General features: G+C 39.9%; 1 protein-coding gene across 1 annotated transcript; it reads left to right on the forward strand.

Annotated features, from left to right (window-relative positions):
* Positions 1 to 526: 526 nt before the first annotated feature.
* API5 (apoptosis inhibitor 5) lies at positions 527 to 22,883 on the forward strand. Its single transcript, XM_048484411.1, has 14 exons — positions 527 to 697; positions 2,680 to 2,841; positions 3,718 to 3,811; positions 4,386 to 4,451; positions 4,870 to 5,021; positions 5,518 to 5,724; positions 5,871 to 5,975; positions 6,486 to 6,575; positions 7,455 to 7,636; positions 12,422 to 12,515; positions 13,616 to 13,672; positions 15,915 to 15,991; positions 16,963 to 17,099; positions 20,844 to 22,883. The coding sequence occupies exons 1-14, from the start codon at positions 629 to 631 to the stop codon at positions 20,921 to 20,923; spliced, it is 1,572 nt and encodes a 523-aa protein (XP_048340368.1). The 5' UTR covers positions 527 to 628; the 3' UTR covers positions 20,924 to 22,883.
* Positions 22,884 to 23,575: the final 692 nt, after the last annotated feature.

A 23,575-nucleotide genomic window follows, 5' to 3' on the forward strand; every position in this document is an offset into this window, starting at 1 on the left:
GTGCCATCAGATCACAAACAATTATGGCGTCCCCAACAAGAGGCTTTCAAGGCAAGTAATGAAGCAGAGATGGCTTTCCAGTGCCTGCTTCTGCCATCTTTCTTGGTGGTCTCCCATCCCAAGTACCAACCTGTTAAGCTTCCAAGATTCGACCAGTCTGGGATATAGGAACATGGGATATGTTGCCTTCCCTCCTATTTGTCTTGTTTGGCATGCTCTACAGCTTAAGAAACATCTGTCCTATATAATCGCACACAAACATCCATTCATACATATACAGAAGTGGCTAAAGAAATGTTAATGAACGTCTGCAATAAAAATTAAAACAACTATCTTTAAACTTCAATTAAAATAAACATTCTCCCTTCTTGTCAGCTCAGAACTACATCCCAGCCAGGACACGACTCCTCCGACCTCGAGCATGGAATCAACGCGGCCGGTTGCATTTTGGCTCTTCAACATCCACCATGAAACCGCCGCGCCGGCAGGGGGCGCTGTAGTAGGAAAGAGGCCGGATGTTGTGACCTGGCCGCGTAATTCCTCTCGCTGCGTTTGGCGGTAGGGAAAGAAACTCGCTGTTGCAGTGGCGTTGGCAGGCCCGAGCAGCAAGCGCCGCAGTCAGGGAAAGATGCCCACCGTGGAGGAGTTGTACCGTAATTATGGCATCCTGGCCGACGCCAAGGAGACTGCGGGACAGGTAGGGGACGAGGAGAAGAAAGGGAAGGCGGGCAGGCGGTGCGCAGGGTGTTGAGGCCTATCCCGGGAGAATGACCGGGGAGACATACCACCGGCGAGGGAAGAGCACTCTTTGTCACCCAGTTCGCGGGAGAGAGCCTGTTGGAATAGAGTCAGACTGAGTGTGACGGTAGGGAAGCTCTTAAGGGCACCTCCTTCGCCGCCGAGCTGTTGCTGCGCACGCAGACCTTCGTTCATTTATTCGCCTGCCCCGGCGTCACTCGGTTGCTGCAGTTGCTTCTCTGCGCCGCGGTGCAGGGAGGCGTTTTGTGGGTCTTAAGGGTCTTTTCACTGGCGGATTCTCGCCGACGCGGGCCTGATTGTGCTGAGTGCAGCTGTTTAAACGCTGGCACTCGATTTTAGTGAAGGACCACCTCCTCGTGTTGCAGTCGTCAGCCGGTCTCATTATTAGAGCCAGTCTTATTATTAGGCATCCCTTGGAAAGATGGCGGGAAGCCTTTTGCGTTCCGTTGGTCCTCCTTGTTTTGACTTTAGAGAAACATGAGAGTTGAAAGGAGGTGTTGGGTTAGGGGGCTGCAGTTATGGGCTGCAGTCTGCAGACTGAGGTTCTTTGTTTTGTCAGTCAACCATCTTCATGTCGTGAAGATGAATTTAGCCTGACCTCGATGTGTTGACAACTAAAGTCATGCATTATCTTTTTGCAATGACTGATTAAAATATCTAATGTTTTGAGTTCCCTAGAAATCGTGTGCACAATGTTCTTTTTCATTTTGATTGGCCTTGTAAAAGGATTTTTGCGTTTGGGTTTTCCAGGCTACCAATGTCCTCTATAACACACACCTGATTTACTGGTTAATTACATTCATGGTAACCCATTTAAAGACCACCACCATTACCCCCTTTTCATCTGAAGTGATAAATCTAGAATTCTGCCACTTTAGTCTATTCAGCACATTTCTGCATACTGTGTATCATGGGTTTCAAGGCATTAGATACACATATTGAATGGAATTAAAATATATGCATAGAGATTTATATGTGTCTCCTAGCACATTTGCTCAAAGGGATGCTAACTTATTCTAGACTTACCATTCAGTGTATTCTATCCACAGAAGTGTCAGGTGCCTTCTCTGGCAGTCCTACTGCATTCACCGTTTAAACCCATTTAAAGACCACCACCATTACCCTCTTTTAATCTGAAGTGATAAATCTAGAATTCTGCCACTTTAGTCTATTCATCACATTTCCGCATACTGTGTACCATGGGTTTCAACGCATAATCCTGTAGTTTTGATGAAGTTGACTATGGCCCTGTGAATGTCCAAAAGGTGTAGACTCCTTTAACCTGCTGGCACCACCCACTAAGGATCATGCAGCCTTTTCATCTGCCACAGCATGTTTTATTTACCTTAAAATAAAATTGTTTGCTTCAGACCATCTGCAATCTATATAACATGCAAGGTGTTATTCATAAAGCTTGTTAGCAAGTAATGAGATATTTGAAAGGATATGTAAGATATCTTTTTGAAACTTAGAAGCTAAAAAATAGAGCTTGCTTAATGAATAAAGTCTGATCCTCCAAAAACTGGCACAAACAAGATTATCTTGTCATGCTTAAAAAAAGATGTTTGGCCTTTTGACTTCTAAAGGCAGTTCTGTAGACCAAAAACAAAAAGTGCCTTTTAAATTTAACTTCCAGTGTTTAAACAGCAACTTTAGATGTGGTTTTGTGCTATGTACATACAGCCAAATAGTTTAAGTGGTATTTGTTAAGTGGTAAGATGATGGAGTCATAAGGTGTTGGCTAATTTGTGCTACTTTACCTAATACTTTGTTGTCACTAAATATTTTACTATTATAAAAGAACGCTTATGCAAACCTTTCCACCTACAATGGTTAGCTTTTCAGCATGGATTTGAAAGCCTTGCCCGTAAGAGCCTTTGAGGAGGATCCTCTTCATTTTGTATGTTTTACCTTCTCTAGCACAAAGATGCTTACCAGGTGATCTTGGATGGTGTCAAGGGTGGTGCCAAGGAGAAGAGGCTCGCTGCACAGTTCATTCCCAAGTTCTTCAAACATTTCCCTGAGCTGGCAGATTCAGCCATCAATGCCCAGTTGGACCTTTGCGAAGATGAAGATGTTTCTGTAAGTATTTTTTCTTGACCCTAATTTATTTATTGTATTTTGCTTTTTACTCCTGCCTAAGAGATTAACAGTAATCTGGGAAATAATGGAAAGTGTTTCTTGTTCGAGCCATGTGCATCAACTGTGCTGTTTGAAGTTTGTTCCTGAAGGATTAGCACACTTTATAGTGAATACCCTTGATTTCAACTAGTTGCCCCCTCACTTCCCTTTGCTCTCTTATGTCCCATCTACAATTCCATTTGACTAGTTAAAGATTTGGTCAGTTCGCTGGTGAAGTGTTTTGAAAAGATTCACTTTACCAGGACAAAAACATACTTCAATCATCAACAAATTTGTTCCTTTGCTTGTTACAAAAACATTTTTTTTAATTTTCCAAAATGCTTTATTGACAAACAAATACATATACAGAACATCAAAGACCACATATATATCATATTAATCTACATAAATACTTAATTTACCACCGTTACAAAAACAAATTGTTATGAATCAGTTAATTAACCTTTGAATTCTTATAACTTAGTGAAATGCCGGCTAATGTTTCTATAAGTGCAAAAATTGCAAATTACTTCTATCAAGTGCAATCATGCAGAAAGCAAGCAAGATTACACCAGCTTCTTTTTAAAAAAAAGTTTTTAAAAGCAATGATGCTAAGCAGGAACTGGGCAGCTGTTCCTGTTAAGTGATGTTGGTAGTTGTTAAGCACTAGGAAAAATTTTGTTATGCTGCTGTATCTGTTCCTGATAGTAAAAATACTTGAGTCAATACATATCTGAATTTTCTCCAAAGATCCATTGAGAACTGGCAGAGAGTAAAACATGTATTGGAGGATTTTAATTAATTCCTTCAATTGAATTACTATTTATTTGTATATAGATCAGACGCCAAGCAATCAAGGAATTGCCTCAGTTTGCTACAGGGGACAATCTTCCCAGAGTAGCAGACATACTCACTCAACTTCTGCAGTCAGGTAAGAGAGAATGTTGTTTGCATTTGTATGCATTTTGTATATTGTAAACAAGTGAATGGTTATAGCTATTTTTGATTTCATCTTCTTGCTGTTTTTAGGCAGTGTTTACCTATTATATTTTAGAATACATTTTCCCCCCATAACTTTTGCTATTGGCTGTATTAGATTATTTTGTTCTCTAAATTTCCTGGTGAATTGTGCAGAGAATCAGTAGCCTATATGTTACAGAAGACTCATATAGCTCTTACGGCAGAAGTATATAACACACATATATATAGCTCTACAGAAGTATATAGCTCTACAAAAGTGCTATCTTGCAGTAGGTCAACATAACAGTCACAGGCTATGCAGTATCATTCTCCATATTCTCTGCCCCACCTGATGGCAGCAGCTATCACTGACACTACTGTATTGAACAAAATCTCTTGCAAAAGTACTGGCATGTATCCTCTCTTAGGCTGGAAAATTGAAGCATTTTTATAATGTTAATGCAATTAGGGAACTCCAAAATATCTTTTTAAAAATGGTTTATAAAGTATGTAAAGATTCTTGTTTGTCACTGTTATTTTTCCAGATGATTCTGCTGAATTTAATTTGGTCAATAATGCATTGCTGAGCATATTTAAGATGGATGCTAAAGGTAAAACACAGATGTTTGTATCTTAGAACTTTAAATGTTTGTATCTTAGAACTTTGTATCTTAGAACTTTAAATGTTTCCTAGAACTTGTTAACAATGTGAAGTGAAGCAAAAGGTTTAATATATTTCAGAGAATAGAAAAGAATGGTCAGTTGTTGTGAATATCCATTCTGTTTGTGGCAAGCGCTTTGGAATTAATTTTGAAAGTATCAAGAGGTTGAAGTTTAGTAATGTAACTGTTATTCAGGGGTATATTGCAGATTTATTTGTCCACTGCAGTGTTTCTATTAATATGGTATAGTGCAGCGCAACCATTTCTGAAGGTGTTATCCATAACATTTCTAAGGTGTTTCACAACAATATGATTTCTTTCAGTTGCAAAGGAGTTTGTATAGTTTGACTTCTTTTGGCATTTTTAGGAACATTAGGCGGCTTATTCAGTCAGATTCTCCAGGGAGAGGATATTGTTCGTGAGCGAGCTATCAAATTTCTCTCCACAAAACTCAGAACACTTCCTGAAGACATATTAACGAAAGAAATAGAGGAGTTCATCTTAACTGAATCAAAGAAAGTGAGTATATTAATTTTGATTTATTTTCAATGCAAAAATCATGCATTTCTATCATAACTTTCACATAGATGAAACCCTGCATGCTTATCAAAGCGTTTCCTTCCCCAAGAAGTCTGGGAGTCTATTCTGGTTAGTGTGTGTGTGTGTGTGTATACACACACACCCATGCACATAATTACATTACAAAATTACGTTACATCAAATGGAAAAAGCTAATCTCAACAACTGACAGCCACCCTGTGACCCAGAAAACACCATTGGGCTTGGATGTGGATGGTTATTGTGTAGATTATGTCTGCTAGGAAATGAAGCCCCCTGACTAGCCTCAGGGAAATTGCTCTGACTGAGCCTGACCCTTGTCACATGGAATTGAGGCTAAACAAAGAGCAACTTCTGTTAGAAATTTAAAAAACTGTACAGGGAAATACATGAGTGTTCTTAAATTCCCTCAAAATGGTTATGCGTTCTTTTCTGTTTTTCTCTGTTTCTCTTTAAGGTACTTGAGGATGTAACAGGCGAGGAATTTGTCTTGTTCATGAAGATCCTATCTAGCTTAAAAAGCTTGCAGACAGTGAGTGGAAGACAGCAACTTGTTGAACTGGTTGCTGAACAAGCTGATCTGGAACAGACTTTCAATCCATCAGACCCTGACTGTGTGGATAGACTGTTGCAGTGTACTCGTCAGGCAGTCCCACTTTTCTCTGTAAGTGTTTCTCTAATAAACGTGCTTGACCATGTCTTACAGTAGTTCCTTAATTTAATTCTAGCACAAAAAAAAAAGAAAAAATGGTTCCGTTGGGTGGAAATCAGAGAAAATGTTCATTGAGTGTTGTTTTGCTTATTCTGTAGAAAAATGTTCATTCCACAAGATTTGTCACTTACTTCTGTGAACATGTGCTGCCAAATTTGAGTTCTCTGACCACTCCAGTTGAAGGCCTTGATATCCAGTTAGAGGTAAGATGATGTAGTAACAATTAATACCTCATCATGAGGCAAAAAAGTGTTGGATGGAGGGAATAGGACCGTGGTGGCGAACCTTTGGCACTTCAGATGTTATGGACTACAATTCCCAATTGGCCATGCTGGCAAGGGCTGATGGGAATCGTAGTCCATAACATCTGGAGTGCCAAAGGTTTGCCACCACTGGAATAGGAGATTACTCATTGTTTCTGACCACGGGTAGGTTAATTCTCAGCATATCAAAATCTTGTCTTATTTTGTGCTCTTTTAGAGGATCCTTGAAGCTGTACAGACAAAATTAAAACATTTCCAATTTGAGTTTAGCAAGTTATAAAAAACTTCACACTAGTCGTTGAAAAATCACCATATTTAGTCTCTTTGTCATGGATCGTTGATTATATTTGTGATGTTAGTACATCATGGGACAAGTCATTCTTACTGTTTCTAGGTAGTTTTTGTTAAAACATAATGCTGTGAAGTTGCAGATTGTTGTTTTTTCCCTAGGTACTGAAACTGCTTGCTGAAATGAGTTCCTTCTGTGGAGACATGGAAAAACTAGAATCAAATTTAAAGAAGCTGTTCGATAAATTATTGGTAAGATGATGGTCAGGTCTTAGTAAAATAAAACATATGTCCAGTAACATCTTACAGCCGAATCTAAAGACCACCAAGGGTAGCATTGCCGCCAAAGGACTTTCAGGTGGTGGTGGGGGAGTTGGATTTTCAGCCAAAAAGAAAAAAAAACTGGCCACCTAAACGCTGTTCATAGGGCTGGATGGAATTACACCACCCAGTCTTGGCTCTAAAGGCCAGGTGGAAGCCAACTACAGTCAGCTCCACCCCCAGGAATGCCTCAGGCCCACCCATCTTCACCACGTTCAGGTTCTTGGGGGGCTGCAGTGTCTGCCTGACAGTGGTTTTGTCTCTCAGCTGGGGTAGAAGGCAAATCTGTTAGCATGGGTCTGCACTGCATCTGGGAGGCAATTTGCTTCCCCCTCCCCCCAGGATTGGGCCATTAAAGACTTAAAAACAGTTATTCCAGCATGAGTTTTGAGTCACAGCTTACTTCTTCAGATGCAGTTAGAGGTATATTGTTGGTACCTCAAGAATCAAATGGTGATTGGGGCACTGATGGAAAGCACAAATGTAAAACTGGCCATAGCTTGTAAGTATCCTGTTTGAATAGTTTATATTGTCATAGTGTTACTGTGTGATTTACAATCCCTAAATAGCATGTTCAGTCTCTATATGTGCTCAAATATTCATTTTCCATGGGTAGGATAACACTTAATAAATAGATGTTTGGTCAGTGGCAGCAGTAATGTAACAAGAGGAAATGCTTAGAAAGCTATTATATTAGTGGAATATATACACTGTCTGAAGTTAAATGTAAAGAATATGTAATTGGGGTAAATGGATGGTATACAGATGGAGTGATTGTGCTGTGTGATCTTTTTGGTTTCTGTTACTCAGGAGTATATGCCACTCCCTCCAGAAGAAGCAGAGAATGGAGAGAATGCTGGCAGTGAAGAGCCAAAACTGCAGTTCAGTTACGTGGAGTGTTTACTATATAGTTTTCATCAGTTGGGCCGTAAACTTCCGGATTTTCTGACTGCCAAGCTGAACACAGAGAAAGTGAAAGACTTCAAAATCAGGTAGTACTTCAAAGCATTTAAAATAATTGCTTTTTAAAATGCTTCACCAGAATATCGGCAACGGAGCCATGGTTGAAGTGTCAGTGTAGAATCCTGCTATTCTAAAAGCAGCCTAGCGGACTTTCTGAAATGAAGCGGTTATTCCTCATCTGTAATTGTTGGCCTTTCCAGGCTTGAGTTCAATTAAGGGGTTTATTGGAAGAAAGTTTTGCTTTTGCTTGTCAGAACCATCCTGCTTCTGCCCTGTCACAATATGTAGAGTTAATGGAACATGGCTTTCTTAACATGCTGCTCTAAAGACAGAAATCTTATCAGTTGTTGAGTACTCTGATGTGACAAAGCTTGAGACTCAGCATCTTCCAGATGTGGCATTGACAGTTGTATTTTGGCTGGTTCTTCTTAGTCAAGGATAGTGCAGTATATTACTATAATGTGTGGGTATAAAATGCCATCCAGTTACAGCTGATTTAGGGCAACCCTGCAGGATTATCAAGACAAGAGACATTTGGCAGTGGTTTGCCATTGCCAACCTCCATTCGGTGACCCTGATATTCCTTAGAGATCTCCCATCCAAATATATATATATAAACCTTTAATGGCATAATTAAAACAGCAGCAATATACCAGAAAAATGGCGACCTCAGTGTAATGATACAATCTCCAGTACAGTTATAACCGTTTGCTGATGACAGAGCACAAAAAGTTAGCCAGCGCTTCCAATACACTTGCAGAACCACAATCCAACATCGTTACCACAATTGATAGATTAATATTATCAATGGGGGGTTTTAACCACGGGTTTAGATATTTATTCCTGGCTAAACTGTGTAACGGGCAGTGTAATATCACGTGTTGGATTGATTCTTCGTAAGCTGAACTGCAGGGACAAAATCTTTCATTAAAAGGCACTTTCTGTATTCTGCCCTGAGTGGTAGCTGAAGGGAGAATATTGCACCTGGCAAGGGTCAGGGCTCGTCGCAATTTGGGTTCTAAGACCAAATGGAAATACTTGGCCATGGTATAGGGTTTTAATGGTATACCCAAGTGCAAGGGAGAGCAGCGTTTATTAGCCTGCTGCATCAGGTGACTATACTCGAGATCATACAATCTCTTTTTGATAGTCAGCTTTAGCTCATTGGCATTCATTAAAACCAATGCATCCAAGGATAGACCCATTTCATGGATTTCGCCTCAACAAAAGGACCACCACTTTCGGTTTTGGCTATGAAAAGAAAAGAGCCTGGTAGGTAAAGCTTTTGTGACAGTTGTTAAAGCACAAACGTATCCAGAATTGGAAGGTCATGCACCATGCTCTTGTATGGAGTAGATGTTGGCCCACCTCCAAACAGACCGCAGCATATGGGACTGAGTGAGGTAAGCCGAGTATACTATAGAGAAAGCATGACTGAACTCTTTCCATATCGCAGCTCCATGCTTGTATCCACAGTGGGATTCCATTATAGTAATTGCATCGTGATTTTAGCATTAAATGCCTTACTGGCTGCAGGTTCATATTCATGACCTTTGGTGCGAAAATAGCGGCTAATGGCCTTGCAACTAAGTTTGCTTGATTCAATGGCCAATTTCCCTTTGGGTAACCCAAGAGGAGTTATAATTAAAGTGGAGACCCAGGTATTTAAAATGTTTGACCTGTTCAAGCTGTTCATTATTTATTGGCCAACTAAATGGTCTCCAAGAACAAGCAAAAACCATTATTTTGACTTTGCAAAATTAAAGCGTCAGGTTATTATGACTACAATATTCAACACAGCGTGCCAGTAAGCGTTTCAAAGCCAGCTTTTGTAACGGGAGAGTAATATAGCGTCATCAGCATACAAAAGTAAAAGGTATGGTCATATGATTCAAAGCAGGGCAGTCATGCGAGGAATCCTCCATCAAAAGGAAGCCAGATCACTTAAAAAAAGATTAAATAGGGTTGGGGCCAAAACACACCCCTGTTTGACACCCTGTTAATTGGTATATAAGGACTAAGTATACCATCAGGAGAGCATTTGACTTGACAGGTAGTGTCATGATGTAAGGCCATTACTAGTGTAAGTAGCCTTCTGTCAATTCCCTAGATTAACAAGTTTTCTCCACAGTAGATTTCTGGAGACAGAGTCAAATGCCCCTTTAAGTCCAAAAAGGCCACAAACAGGGATGATTTGCTTCACGGCTGGTGTATTTTGTGACGAGAGTCCTAAGGATCAAACAATGATCTAAAGTAGATTTCCCATGTTGAAATCCTATTTGTTCTGGGCCAATGATTTTGTTTTCTGTAATCCCATGAAGAGAGTTTATTGTGCAAATATTTTGCATATACCTTGCCAGTGATGTACAATAAACTAATCGGACGGCAATTGGAAGGGAGCAAAAAATCTCCCTTTTTGAAGACAGGAATTATAATATGGGTCCAATCTGATGGTACAAGAGCTGTTTGATTAACAGGATGTAAAAGAGCTGCTAGTACCGGGACCACCAGTCAACAAAGTTCTTAAATAACTCTGGGGGGAACCCGTGGGTCCTGGAGCCTTGTGGTCCTTTAATTTAAGCACAATTTCACGCACTTCTTCTGCACAGACAGGGGGCCACTCTGGACTGTCGTTTATGTAGGCAGAAACATGCAAATTAGGAAAATGAAGGGTCTCATTAAAAACATCAAGGAAGTATTTCTGCCAGATATGACTGGGTATACAAGCTAAGTGGAAACTAAGTGAACCTGAGTCATTGGATACAAAGGGACCAAAACTTCCTTGAGTCGTTACAGTTTATTGCCTGTACAAGTTGCTCCCAGTGATCATTTAGTAGTATCAATTTTACCTTCTTTGAGAATACTATGAAGTTGGTTCTTTAGGGAGAAGTATGTACCCAAGGTGTTACTACAGGAGGTATCTCTAAAGATTGCATATGTCTCCCGTAAGAGTCCCTTTGTGCGATAGTATTCATCATTTAGTACTAGGTCATGTGGAGCTTCTTGATTTGGTTCTTTCCACATGACTGGTGGTGCATTAGTAGTGGCAATAATCTCCTGCGTTAGCTCTTCAAATGTGCGTAAAACACAAACAGGATTAATAGTTTGAAGAGTGAGTGATCTTAGGGCCATGAGCTTATGGGAATAAAGTATGGTGCTGACTTCCCCAGTATTATTTTTAGGCCAACTCATTCTAACAATTTGTAACGGGCTAGCTGGTTTAGCCTCAGAAGAGGAGTGGTTTATTGATATGGTGATAGTTAGTGGTAGATGATCGCTCATATGATTAAAACCAATCTGAAATTCTTTAACATGTTTCCTGATCTTAGAGGATACTAGGACCTTGTCAGGAGCACTGCACCCTCTTTTTGAGAGATATGTAAATTCACCTGATCCGTTAAAATTGGTCAAGCCATTTAAAATAGTCAGATTAAAACTGATACAAAATTTAAACAAATAAACTCCAGCTACATTGATTGTCTTGTCTTTAGATATTCTAGATAGACAGCAGCCCTCTGGTAAGAACTCTGGGTCAACCCCAACAGCATCATATAGGGCCTGTTCATTTCCCCCCAGTCTGGCATTAAAATCTCCAGCTACTATGAAGTCAGCTGAGGGGAATTTCACCAGTAACTCTTCAAAATAGTTACCAAAATCATGCCATTGGTTGGATAACTCGAGTCTATCTGTAAGTGGAGGTAAATATACATTTGTTAAAATTGTGTTAAAATGTTCATTAGTTAACAGAACAGATTGTGCAAATTTGGAAGCTGCTGGGAGAACCTTCACATGGACATCAAAGTTAGAGTTAATTAGTATTGATAAACCTGCTTGGGCCCTTCCCATCCAAATACTTGCTGGGTCAAAGCTGAGTGTATGGGACTAGCTGAAGGTCACCCAACAAGTTTCCATGGCAGACTGGGGATTTTAACCAGGGTTCCTTGATCCTAGTCTGACAATCTAACCGCCACACCACACTGACTCCTGTATAGTGTTATAAATCATAGGTGTATAGTATGTAACCCAGAGGTTGTGTGGCTTGTAATCCTGTTACATGAGGCTGGGAAAGAGAGGGTCGCATATGGTTGTGTTCAAACTCCCTCCTCTGGTGGGGACCTCTTGCTGCGTTGTACTCTGGGACTTTGTCAGAAGTTGGAGCACCAACTTTCAGCTGTTCTTTGCATTGAGGCTGCCCATCCACTCTAGTGTGTTGGGAAATTCCTCTTATGCATCCCAAGGGATTACCTTCAGTTTAAAGCTCCCTGGGTGAAGAGATGATAGTTCTTTACTATATTTCAGGAAATGGCAATTTAAATGCAATCCCCTTGGGTGTAATAGGAAAATTTCCTATGGCGGGGGAGAGGGGCAGAAAGCTGTCTGTAATCCCAGAGAACAGCTGGGAGGCAGAGTTCTGAGCCCCCCTACAGACAGATATGAGCCTTAAAGAAGGCAGACAATATTGTGGGCAATCTGGCTTGGCTGCAAGAGCCATTATGGTCCACAAAACTGTTTTTGAGCTGTTTTTCCAGTTGTTGTAATAGTTATTCGTAACCTGTTTTAAGTGTTTAAAAATAAGGTAAATAAATCTATCCTGCTTTTTATTTTCTATAAAGTCAGTATTATTTAGGGTGTTCTGTACAGCATATTTTACTAGTAGAGATTCAATCTCCTGTGAAACACCTGTTAAGTGTGTTTGTGTGTGTGTTTAGTTAGCCCCAATTAGCTTTTTTAAAAACAAATTCTGAATTGGAATGTTTACTTTGGTCTGCATACAAGCTATAGTCATTACTTTCTTTCCTATTCTGTTTCATTAGATTACAGTATTTTGCTCGAGGTCTGCAGGTTTATATTCGTCAGCTTCGTTTGGCACTCCAGGGCAAAACAGGAGAAGCACTAAAAACAGAAGAGGTATGCAATATTAAAACAGTATTAATGAGTTAGTGTATCATAATAGATGATATAAAGCTGTGATTTAGAAGAGCACTAGTTTAACTTTTGTCCATGCCAGAAATGCAGGTGACCTTTGGTAAATTATGCCTCCATCAAAGTAGGATAACACTGACTAACCTCACAGAGATGTGGTAAGTGTGAAGAGCTTGAAATAGTGAAAGTGATGTGCAGGTACTGAGTAGGAATACTATCAACATAGATCTAATGTTCATGTGAAATCCATGTATTTACTCATGTTAGTTTCATCGTTGCCAAATGCTGAAAAAAGTAATGACACACAGCAGGAGTTGGAAAGCTTTTATTGTCATCATGATCAAAGATAATTGAAAATGCTGGGGGGAAGAATTAGGACTAATAAAAGGAAACACTTCTTCACACAACGTGTGATTGATGTTTGGAATATGCTGCCACAGGAGGTGGTGATGGCCACTAACCTGGATAGCTTTAAAAAGGGCTTGGACAGATTTATGGAGGAGAAGTCAATCTATGGCTACCAAACTTGATCCTCCTTGATCTCAGATTGCAAATGCCTTAGCAGACCAGGTGCTCAGGAGCAGCAGCAGAAGGCCATTGCTTTCACATCCTGCACGTGAGCTCCCAAAGGCACCTGGTGGGCCACTGCGAGTAGCAGAGTGCTGAACTTGATGGACTCTGGTCTGATCCAGCAGGCTAGTTCTTATGTTCTTACCACTACTGATTAGTTGTGACTACTAACATAATAGGCCAGGCAGAGCCAGGATTCCATAAGTGTTGGATTTGGACTGGGAGACCTGTGCCTGGGTTCTTGCTTCTAGATTCATTGAATGACCTAGAGCCAGTCACACACACTAAGCCTAATCTATCTTGCAGGGTCATTTTGCAGCTGAAATAGAATAATTACCATTTGTGCTGCTTTGAGATTTTTAAAGGAATAGGAGGGTAAAATGCAAGTTAGTAGTAGTTTACGGGTACAACAGATGTCAAATTACAGGTAGGTGCAATGAAAATGATGAAAAGTTTTCATTTGTGTAGATATTGAAATAATTGCAGCTGAAATACTGTGTTCTCCTTTCTCACAGAACAAAATTAAAGTAGTTGCATTGAAAATTACAAATAACATCAATGTGTTGATCAAGGTAAGTACCCCTGGGTGAAGAGATGATAGTTCTTTACTATATTTCAGGAAATGGCAATTTAAATGCAATCCCCTTGGGTGTAATAGGAAAATTTCCTATGGCGGGGGAGAGGGGCAGAAAGCTGTCTGTAATCCCAGAGAACAGCTGGGAGGCAGAGTTCTGAGCCCCCCTACAGACAGATATGAGCCTTAAAGAAGGCAGACAATATTGTGGGCAATCTGGCTTGGCTGCAAGAGCCATTATGGTCCACAAAACTGTTTTTGAGCTGTTTTTCCAAGGTAAGTACTTCTGTTTTTCATACAGGATCTGTTAAACATTTGAGGAAGTGCTATTCCAAAAATAATTCATTACCAGTCTAGTCCCAGACTTAACCTTCCTGCTACTTTGAACAAAATACCAATCAATGTAATTGTATCAACAATATATAGAATTTAGCCTCCCCTTGGCCTGTTATATTCTGGCATTATACCAAGCCTGTTAAAAAATATAGCGCATTTTCATATATTCCCAGAAGCAATACTGGGAAAGAAAGGAATTCCATACAATTTCCTGAGCTTTAGCTAGGGAGAGGTGCATTACTTCTTCCAGCGAAGAATATAAAATTCAAAATATTGTTATTTCAGTTTATATCAACTGTAATCATATTGGACTCCCACCTCCTTTGACCAGCAATACTAACAGATAGCAAATAAAGCCCTTCAAGAATCTTGAAGATGTAATTTCTTATGTGAATTAGTGTAATTTCTTACGTGAATTAGTGGACTATTGTGCTAATTATTCCAGAAAGTGTTAGTTAGTACAGCCTATTAATATTTGTGGATAAAACTACTTTTTTAAAAAGGCCTTTTCAGGAAATCTTCCATGAGCTGAGGAACTTGAGGAAATCTAAACAAATGAACAAAAAAAATGAAGAGTAGTGGACACAGTAGGGTGTTGTGGGTTTCTTGGGTTGTATGGCTGTATTCCAGATGCATTTTCTCCTCTGAAGATGCAGACGAAACATCAGGAGAAAATGCATCTGGAACACGGCCATACAACCCGGAAAACCCACAACACCTAGTGGTTCCAGCCGTGAAAGCCTTCGACAATACAGTGGACACAATGTTGCAGTAACATGAATTCAGATCCTCCCTCAGGCACAACCTTGAACCTTGAGCCCAACCTTAACTCATAGGATTATTTTGAGGTTAAAAGTGGAGTGGGCAACCTTGAATACCATGAAGAAATGGTGTAATATATCAAATGTTGTATCTGTGGATACTTAAATGTAGAAACTGGAGCCATGAATAGGCCAGACAGATCTTTCTGCAAGCTTGGGTAAAGGTCTATGTTTAAAAAGAAAAATCTTTTTAGAAAACACTACATTTTGGGGTTACCTCAAAAATAATAGAATTTGCACCTGTTGCTTTAAGAAACAAATGTTCTCTGTAGCCTTTGCTAGGCAACCACAATAATATTGTCCACCTTCCAGCCTTTGTTTCTGTTACTAAAAGCCAAGGAAAAGGGTCAGGGATGCTGTTACGGCATTTGAAGGAGGACCAGCAGCCACTAAGTGACTTGCTACCACCCGACTTGCATGGCTCACCCAGGCTTAGCTGCTTGTTACTGTTCAGCAGCCACCTCATGAAAACAAGTGTAGTTCAATGGTTAGAGTTTCCTATTAGGATCTGGGAGACCCAGTTTTGGATTGCCTTGGGCCAGTTACACACATTCAGCCTAACCTACCTCATAGGATTATTGTGAATATACAATGGAGAAAAATTATATAAGCCCCAATTATGGAGAAAGAGTGTTGTTGGGTTGGAAGTTGAGAAGGAAGCAGGAAAAGGGGAGAGGATATACGGGCTGCTAAGAGGAGGGAAAAGAAGAAATAATGTGGGGAGAAGAGTGCACGGTACACTACACTTCACCCTTATATCCTTGCAGGGTCCCTACTCTGCTAATGGGCTGATGGCTACCATTGCACAATTCAGCCACAGTTTTCCCAGATACAGGCTACTTGGAGAGTAAAAACTGATTATGATGGGAACAGAGAAAAGTAGGTTGGATGGTGTGTAGGAGAGGAGAAAGTATAAAAAGAAGAAGGACTGTGGGGGCTTTCAGGAAAGAGACAAAGGGAATAGTGGGGGAAAGGGAATGTGATGCCCTATGCAAATCCTTGTAGGTTTCCCAGTTGTAGATTATAAAATGCTGCTGACAGCAATTTAATTTCACAAGGAAATATTTCTGATTATACTTCTAGGATCTCTTCCACATTCCCCCTTCATACAAGAGCACAGTTACGCTTTCTTGGAAGCCTGTGCAAAAGTCTGATGCTGGGTAAGTTATTAACTGAAGACTTTGAGTTAGTTTTGCACTGGAACTTTATATCAGGTTTATGAAGTCTAGTTCTTGGTGCCCAGAAATAATTAAAGTTGCAATTAAGCTGTAACTTACTGTTGTACACAAGCTTTGATCCTATGTTCAGGTTTCTTAATAATTTCCGTGTGTTAATCCAACAGAATGAGAGAGATAAAATAAAGAACATATGATAGTAAAATAGTGGTTTTTGAAATGCTTCAATTCTAACTTTAGTTTTATTACATATATGTATGACACTGTGTTATCTGGAGAGATCCATAGCACAAAGTATTCCCATGTACATATGGGAGAAGTGGATGGGTGAACCACCGCCACCCCACTTAAGTGCTGCTCCAGAAGTTTCCAGGAGGGAGTAGTGCACTGAAAATCTCCTTATTGACTCTTATTCAGTATCATGAGCGATGCTCTGGATCCTAACTGTAATATCCTATGCTGCTGTTCTTGAAATACACTGGAAGATTGTTTTTTAAAAAGACTACCCAGTTGCTGCTTAACTGAAATGCAACCACATGACAGCTTTTTAAAAAGAATTCCAGCTACTTAAACTTTACATGGGCTAATTAGTAAAGCAAGTTTAGTTGACTTAAGAGGAAATTGAATTAAGATTATTTTAGAATGTATCATTTGGAATTGATTTTTGAAAGTTTTGAAATGCATACATAAGAGATCTTGTGGGTTAGATCCTCTAAATCATTTTTGTGGATTAAAATAATTCTACTGGTGAAGTGTCATTTCTCATCTCCCCTACAGCCCAGAATGCCCCCTGAAGTCCAGCACAGCAAGGTGTTTGGGGCTGGGGGGTGGGGAGTGACAAAGTCTCACTTTGCAAGTAGAAATTCTTTCATCTGCAGAAACACTCAAGTTCACTGAAGCTTGTATTTATATAGAGATTCTACAGTATCTTGATATTGGCTGTGTTTTCTTTGAAGGCAAAAAAGATCCAGTGAAGACTCAGCTTCAGATTTACCAGCGAAGAAAGCTCCAGCAGGACCAAAAAGGGATGCCAGGCAGATATATAATCCACCCAGTGGCAAATACAGTAGTAACCTGGGCAACTTTTCTTATGGTAAGAGTTATGTCAATGAGAGTTGTCAGTCGTAAATATCATTCTCTGTTGGGCTGCAATGTCTTTTTCCCATGCAGTGCAAGTGAACTTTCATGCTTAGGGGAGGGGGTGCTCAATGGCAGAGCACCTGGGTTGCATGCCCTACATCCTAGGTTCAGTTACTGGAATCTCTGCATAAAGGATCTCAGATAAGAAGGCCAATTGATTTTACTGGGACAACAAACAGAAGAGACTGAAAGTGAACAGAGGCAGTACGTGAGGTGGAGTCAGGAAAAACTGCTGTAAGGACCAACAAAGACAACAGTAACAGCTGTTGTTTTTTTTACACCGGACACAGTGTGTAACAGACTCTTCTCTGTGATACACCTCCGAAGAGGTGTAGGGGGAGCTGATTCCTCTACAGAAGCACTGTGGATATCAATACCAGGGGTGAAGCAAAGTTTAACATTAGGAATATATTATCGTCCCCCTGACCAAAGTGCACAAGAGGATTCTGAGATGGAAAAAGAAATTAGAGAGGCCAACAAAAGCAAAAATGTCGTGGTAATGGGCGATTTTAACTATCCCCACATAAACTGGAAAAATGCATGTTCAGGTCATAGTAAGGAGAGAACATTCCTGGATATGCTAAATGACTGTGGCTTAGAGCAGATGGTTGTAGAACCAACCAGGGGAGATGTGATCCTAGATCTAATTCTATGTGGGACCCAGGACCTGGTGCGGGAAGTCAGTGTTGTTGAGCCGATAGGGAACAGCGACCACAATGCTGTCAGATTCAGTATCTCTGCATGCGAACAAGTGACAACTACTAATGTAGTTACATTTGCCTTCAGAAAGGGAAATTTCTCAAAGATGAGGGGGGATAGTGCGCAGGAAGCTGAAAGGGAAAATCAAGAGAGTCAAAATGTCCAAGGTGCTTGGAGGTTATTTAAAAACACAGTCTTAAAAGCTCAGCTGGAATGTGTTCCGCAGGTTAGGAAAGGCAGCAGTCCAAAAGAAAGCCACCATGGTTAACAAGGGAGGTTGAGGTAATTATTAGGAAAAAAAAGATGTCTTTTAGAAAATGGAAGTCCAACTTAACTGATGAAGAATACCAGAGAGAACACAAATGGTGGCAAAAGAGAAGCAAGTTAGCTGTAAGGGAGGCAAAAAAGGATTATGAGGAACGCATGGCTGCAAACATCAAGACTAGCAACAAACAGTTCTTCAAGTACATCAAAAGCAGGAAGCCAGCTAGGGAAGCGGTAGGTCCGTTAGACGATGAAGGAACAAAAGGTGTGCTAAAAGGTGACAGGGGAGATTGCAGAGAAGCTGAATGAATTCTTTGCATCTGTCTTCACCCAAGAGGAGGTGAGGAAAATTCCTGCACCTGAACCAAGCTTCTTAGGAGGTGAATCCGAGGGGAACTAGCTGGAAGTTAGTGGTAGACAAGGAAGAAGTTCTGGCAGCCATTGATAAACTCCAAATGCTACTCAAATCCCTCTGGCCCAGATTGTAATTCTATCCGCGAAGAGTTCTTTAAAGAAGCTTCCTCCAAGCATGAAATTGCTTGATGTTCTCACATTAATAATGCAACTTATCCCCTGAAATCAGTAGTATTCCATCCTGAAGACTGGAAGATGGGCTTTCAATGTCACACCAATCTTTAAAGAAAAGGGTCTAGGGGGGACCCGGGAAATTACAGGCCAGTCAGTTTGACATCTGTTCCTGTAGTAAATTAGTAGAATCTACTTCATTAAAAGATAAAATTATTAAACATGTAGAAAAGCAAGACCTGCTGGAGGAAGAGTCCAGCATGGCTTTTGTAGAGGCAGAGTCCTAGTCTTCTACAAACTTTACTTTAGAAAGTTCTTTTGAGGGTGTAAAACAGACATGTGGATAAGGGGGAACCAGTGGACATTGTCTACTTTGATTTCCAAAAGGCTTTTTGACAAAGTTCCTCGTACCAGAGACTGCTTGAGAAAAAACTCCAGCAATGAAGGAATAAGAGGGGAGGAAGTCCTCCTATGGATTGGTAAAAAAACTGGTTGAGGAACAGGAAACAAAGGGTGGGTATAAATGGGAAGTTCTCACAATGGAGAGATGTAGGGAGTGGTGTCCCCCAAGGATCCGCTTTGGGACCAGTGCTCTTTAATCCTATTCATAAATGACCACCTGGAAGTAGGGTGGGTAGTGTGGTGGCCAAGCTTCTGCAGATGAGATACTCAAATTATGTAGGGTGGTAAGAACCACAAAGGATTGGGCGTAAGAGCTCCAAAGCCGACCTTGATGATAAATTCAGGTGTGAAGTGGAGCTAAGAAATGTTCGCAAATGCAGTTCAATGTAGCCGGAAAATGTAAAGTGATGCAACGTAGGGGCAAAAAAATCCAAACTTCACATAGCACGCTGAAGCAGGGGTCAGTGCTATCAGTCACAGACCAGGAGGAAGTGGATTTGGGCATCTTAGTTGATAGTTCCATGGGAATTGCTCAACTCACAATGCATGGCAGCTGTGGTGAAAAAGGCAAACCTCTATGCTGGGGATAATTAGGAAAGGAATTCGAGAATAAAACTGCAAAGATTGTTGCCAGTGCCCTTATATAAAGCCGTGGTGCTGAACGCGACTTGGAAAGGTACTGTGTTCAGTCTCTGGTCGCCACATCTCAAAAAAAGCGATATCGAAGAAGATAGAAAAGTGCAGGAGAAGGCAACGAGGATGATTGAAGTTGATTGGAGCACCTTCCTTATGAGGAGAGAGGCTGCAGCGTTTGGGACTCTTTTAGTTTGGAGAGGAGACGTCTGAGGGGGGATATGGATTGAAGTCTATAAAATTGTATGCATGGGGTAAGAAAATGTTGATACAGAGAGAAATTCTTCTCTCTTTCTCCTGTCAATACTTCAGAACCAGGGGGGCATTCATTGAAAATGCTGGGGGGAAGAATTAGGACTAATAAAAGGAAACACTTCTTCACGCAACGTGTGATTGGTGTTTGGAATATGCTGCCACAGGAGGTGGTGATGGCCACTAACGTGGATAGCTTTAAAAAGGGCTTGGACAGATTTATGGAGGAGAAGTCAATCTATGGCTACCAATCTTGATCCTCCTTGATCTCAGATTGCTAATGCCTTAGCAGACCAGGTGCTCAGGAGCAGCAGCAGCAGAAGGCCATTGCTTTCACATCCTGCATGTGAGCTCCCAAAGGCACCTGGTGGGCCACTGCGAGTAGCAGAATGCTGGACTAGATGGACTCTGGTCTGATCCAGCAGGCTAGTTCTTATGTTCTTATGTTCTTATGAAGATGCCAGCCACAGATGCAAGCAAATCGTTAGGAACAAGGTCTACCAGACCATGGCCACACAGCCTGGAAAACCCACAACAACCAGTTGAATCCGGCCGTGAAAGCCTTCGACAAAATATTTATAAAATCTTGTCCGTTGAATTCAAAGATATTTTCTAGCTTGTGCAAATAAATGCGGAGTGAACATGAACATCTTCTTTTACACTGCGAGGTGTGATGGTTATCAAGAAGGAATGTTTTAAGAAGACTAATTGAAATAAAGGAAGAAGTTTTAATGTTCTTAGACCAATGTCCCCCAACGGCAAGGGATGTACTATTTGAATTCAAAGACAGATTTCATGATGTTAATCAGGGTATCCTATCTTTGTGACATTTTTGATTTTTTGAATAATTTAAACCTGACATTACAAGGTAGCAATGTGACTGTATTTAATTGGGATAAAACTTTGTTTTCTATTGTTTCAGAGCAAAGAGGTGGCTTTCGTGGTGGGCGAGGGAGAGGATGGGGTGGACGTGGTAATCGCAGTCGTGGAAGAATCTACTGAAAAATGGCATTTTCCATGGCCATTGTGGCTAACACATCTTTAAAGTTTGAAGGATTGACTGGAGCGCTGTTTTGCTTGATGGATTGCCTTCTGCAAGAGACTGATATAAATGTTCTTATACCTTTGTATGTATGATCTACTTTTCTAACGGACTACAAACTCATCCACATTGTATTTTTGGATGCTTAGCATCTGGCATTTGGGTTATGTTTCTTTTTTTAAGCAACTTCATGATCTGTTCAAGAAAAAGCATGGGGTTGCAACTGAAACTACTTCAGTACAAATATTACGTTCATTTAAACATGGGTAATATACAGTGAACTCTATAGTGTAAAGTACATTTGTGTGGTAAATAATGGATGGAAATGTCATAACTGAAGTTGGTAGCAGATTTTTTTCAGAGAAAATTTATTTTTTGCAATAAGCGTGGAAGAGTGATGTTGCAGAAAAAAGTAGTACAGGCTGTTGATGGAAATCTGTAATTTTTAAAGTGTGCAACACGGATACATAAGACTCTATGCTGTTCAAAAGTCAGTCAACTTACTTATGTGGGGAACGTGGTGTTTACTTGAACACATCATGCTCTTCTCCAGATAGAATAATGTGTGTTTTGCAAGCAGCATTTTAATGTTCTCTATAAATGTAATTGTGTGTGTGCATATATATGTAATATATGCATATGCTATTAAGTTCTACTGAAACATAATAAACATGCTAAAAAAAGTTGCCCCCAAAATGGTAAATCTGTAATGTGATGGCAGTTCTTCTAAGGTCTAAAAAAAGAGTAGAACTCTTCTGTGAACTGAGAATTTAAATTGGCTTTAGAAATACTTGGTTTGACTTTAATAGTTAAATTACTATGTTAAAAATTTCAAACATTACATATTACATTACAGTAATATTCTAGCTATTCAGTTGCTCTTGAATAGAAATTTAGGTAATCTTTATGTAACATGGACCTTTATTTTAATGTTAGATGCTCTTAAACTATATCAAAGAGACTATAAAGTATCACATTTGAATTTTATTTTTCACCACTCTTCATTTCTTGGGACACTTAAAGGGCATCATAAAATGTAAATGTCAATTAACAGGAAAAACCGATGCAGCAGAAAAACAAAGTCCCCAAGCCCTCACTTTATTTAGATTGGAAACTGCCCCACTTCCCTCCAGCTTTTTAGTATCTGTACTGCAAATTAAACAGCTGTATGTAAATATAATCCCAAGAGGGTTCATGTGTATTTTAAACAATTATAAATTGCACAAAGATGTCTTCATAATCATTTTTTCTGTTATTACAATCTTGTTTCCTACAGCTAGCACAAGGTTTTTATGGTCAAGTGTTTAAGGAATGCTAGAAAAAAAGTTCAAGGGGGAAAAAAGGTTGAGTTCATAGTTGCTCATGCTGATGCGTCATTTTTTAATGACATGATTTCTAATGTGTGAAGAAAGTGAAGCAACTAAATGAAAACATCTGCATTTCATATCTCTAGAAACTGGCCAGTTCAAAATACAAACTGATAGTTGGTTGGTCAAGATGGATTTTTACACATAATCCCTCACTTCAATATGTGTCCTATTTTGACAATTATGGCTATTCGCAGCTTTTCGAAGAATTTCAAAGACTAATTTTGAAGAATGTGCAATCACGGCACGCAGCTTTGTCGTTTTTATTTTGTTTGGCAGGATTTTCATGTTTGAATAACAAGGTGAACTCAGTTGTTTTTTGGTGTCCAGAGATAATATGCAGATTGTCCATAGAAATAACTAGTGTATTGCAGATGCAGCAAATTCACTCCCATTAAACCACTTCATTTTCTTTGTAAAAATTTCTTTCATGCCTTTGCAATAAATCCATTTTGTAATTTTGTTAGTAACATTGTTTTATTGATTTTTAATAATTTGCTAAAGGCATCCTGTATTTGATCAAAATAAATAGTCTCTGGATTTTTGGAATAGATTTAATGGGCTGATGTAAATGATTTTAATGATAGTGATGTGATACATTACAAATGTATTGATGCATTTTATTTAGATTCGACAGCTTAGTTGGGTGCTCATACTTGTAATTGGTTTTATGACCAGGAAACTGTTCAATGCAAGCAGAAATCAAGCACAAGCTGATAGAGCAAGTAATTTTTCCCCGCTGTGAAAGTTTTCTATTTGCAGTTTCTCCTGCATGTGTTTTAAACTAAGCTTTACACCAAGCTGTGTAGCTGATTTGCATTGGTACAGTTGTTAAATAAAAATCCTGTGCATGTGAAAGTTTCGGGGGAAATGCTTTTGCTTCAGCTGCATCATTTGTGGAAGACTGAATGTTCTCTTTTTTTGAAGCATGTCCTCTGGAATATCCAGTTTACTGTTTCAGTAAAACTAGCTGTGAAGGCTAGAACCTGGAGAAACTGTAGAGCATCCAGATCCACCAGCAGTTGGAAAAGGGGCTGCTAAAGCTAACCAAGCAGTTGATGCAAAGGAAGAGTCGGAGGCTGGACAAGATATCCTGTAAGAGAAGTTGGATAGCTAGTGTGGTATTCAAATAATACACGGAACGTGTCGGTGTGGATCTGTGAATGTAAACCAACGTGCATATTTTCACTTGAGTGTGTGCTTGCACTCCCTGTAGGGGGCCACCTTAAATTCAGTGAATGTTTC

The sequence above is a fragment of the Sphaerodactylus townsendi genome, linkage group LG02 (genome assembly GCF_021028975.2).
Source record: "Sphaerodactylus townsendi isolate TG3544 linkage group LG02, MPM_Stown_v2.3, whole genome shotgun sequence".
Classification (NCBI taxonomy): Eukaryota; Metazoa; Chordata; class Lepidosauria; order Squamata; family Sphaerodactylidae; genus Sphaerodactylus; species Sphaerodactylus townsendi.

What these genes read in the sequence shown, in the direction of transcription:
- API5 (XM_048484411.1), top strand. Translation starts at nt 629, where the DNA reads ATGCCCACCGTGGAGGAGTTGTACCGTAATTATGGCATCCTGGCCGAC. An exon ending in ATTTAAGATGGATGCTAAAG is followed by an intron (nt 4,452 to 4,869) that starts GTAAAACACAGA and finishes TGGCATTTTTAG; the next exon opens with GAACATTAGGCGGCTTATTC. An exon ending in AGGCAGTCCCACTTTTCTCT is followed by an intron (nt 5,725 to 5,870) that starts GTAAGTGTTTCT and finishes CTTATTCTGTAG; the next exon opens with AAAAATGTTCATTCCACAAG.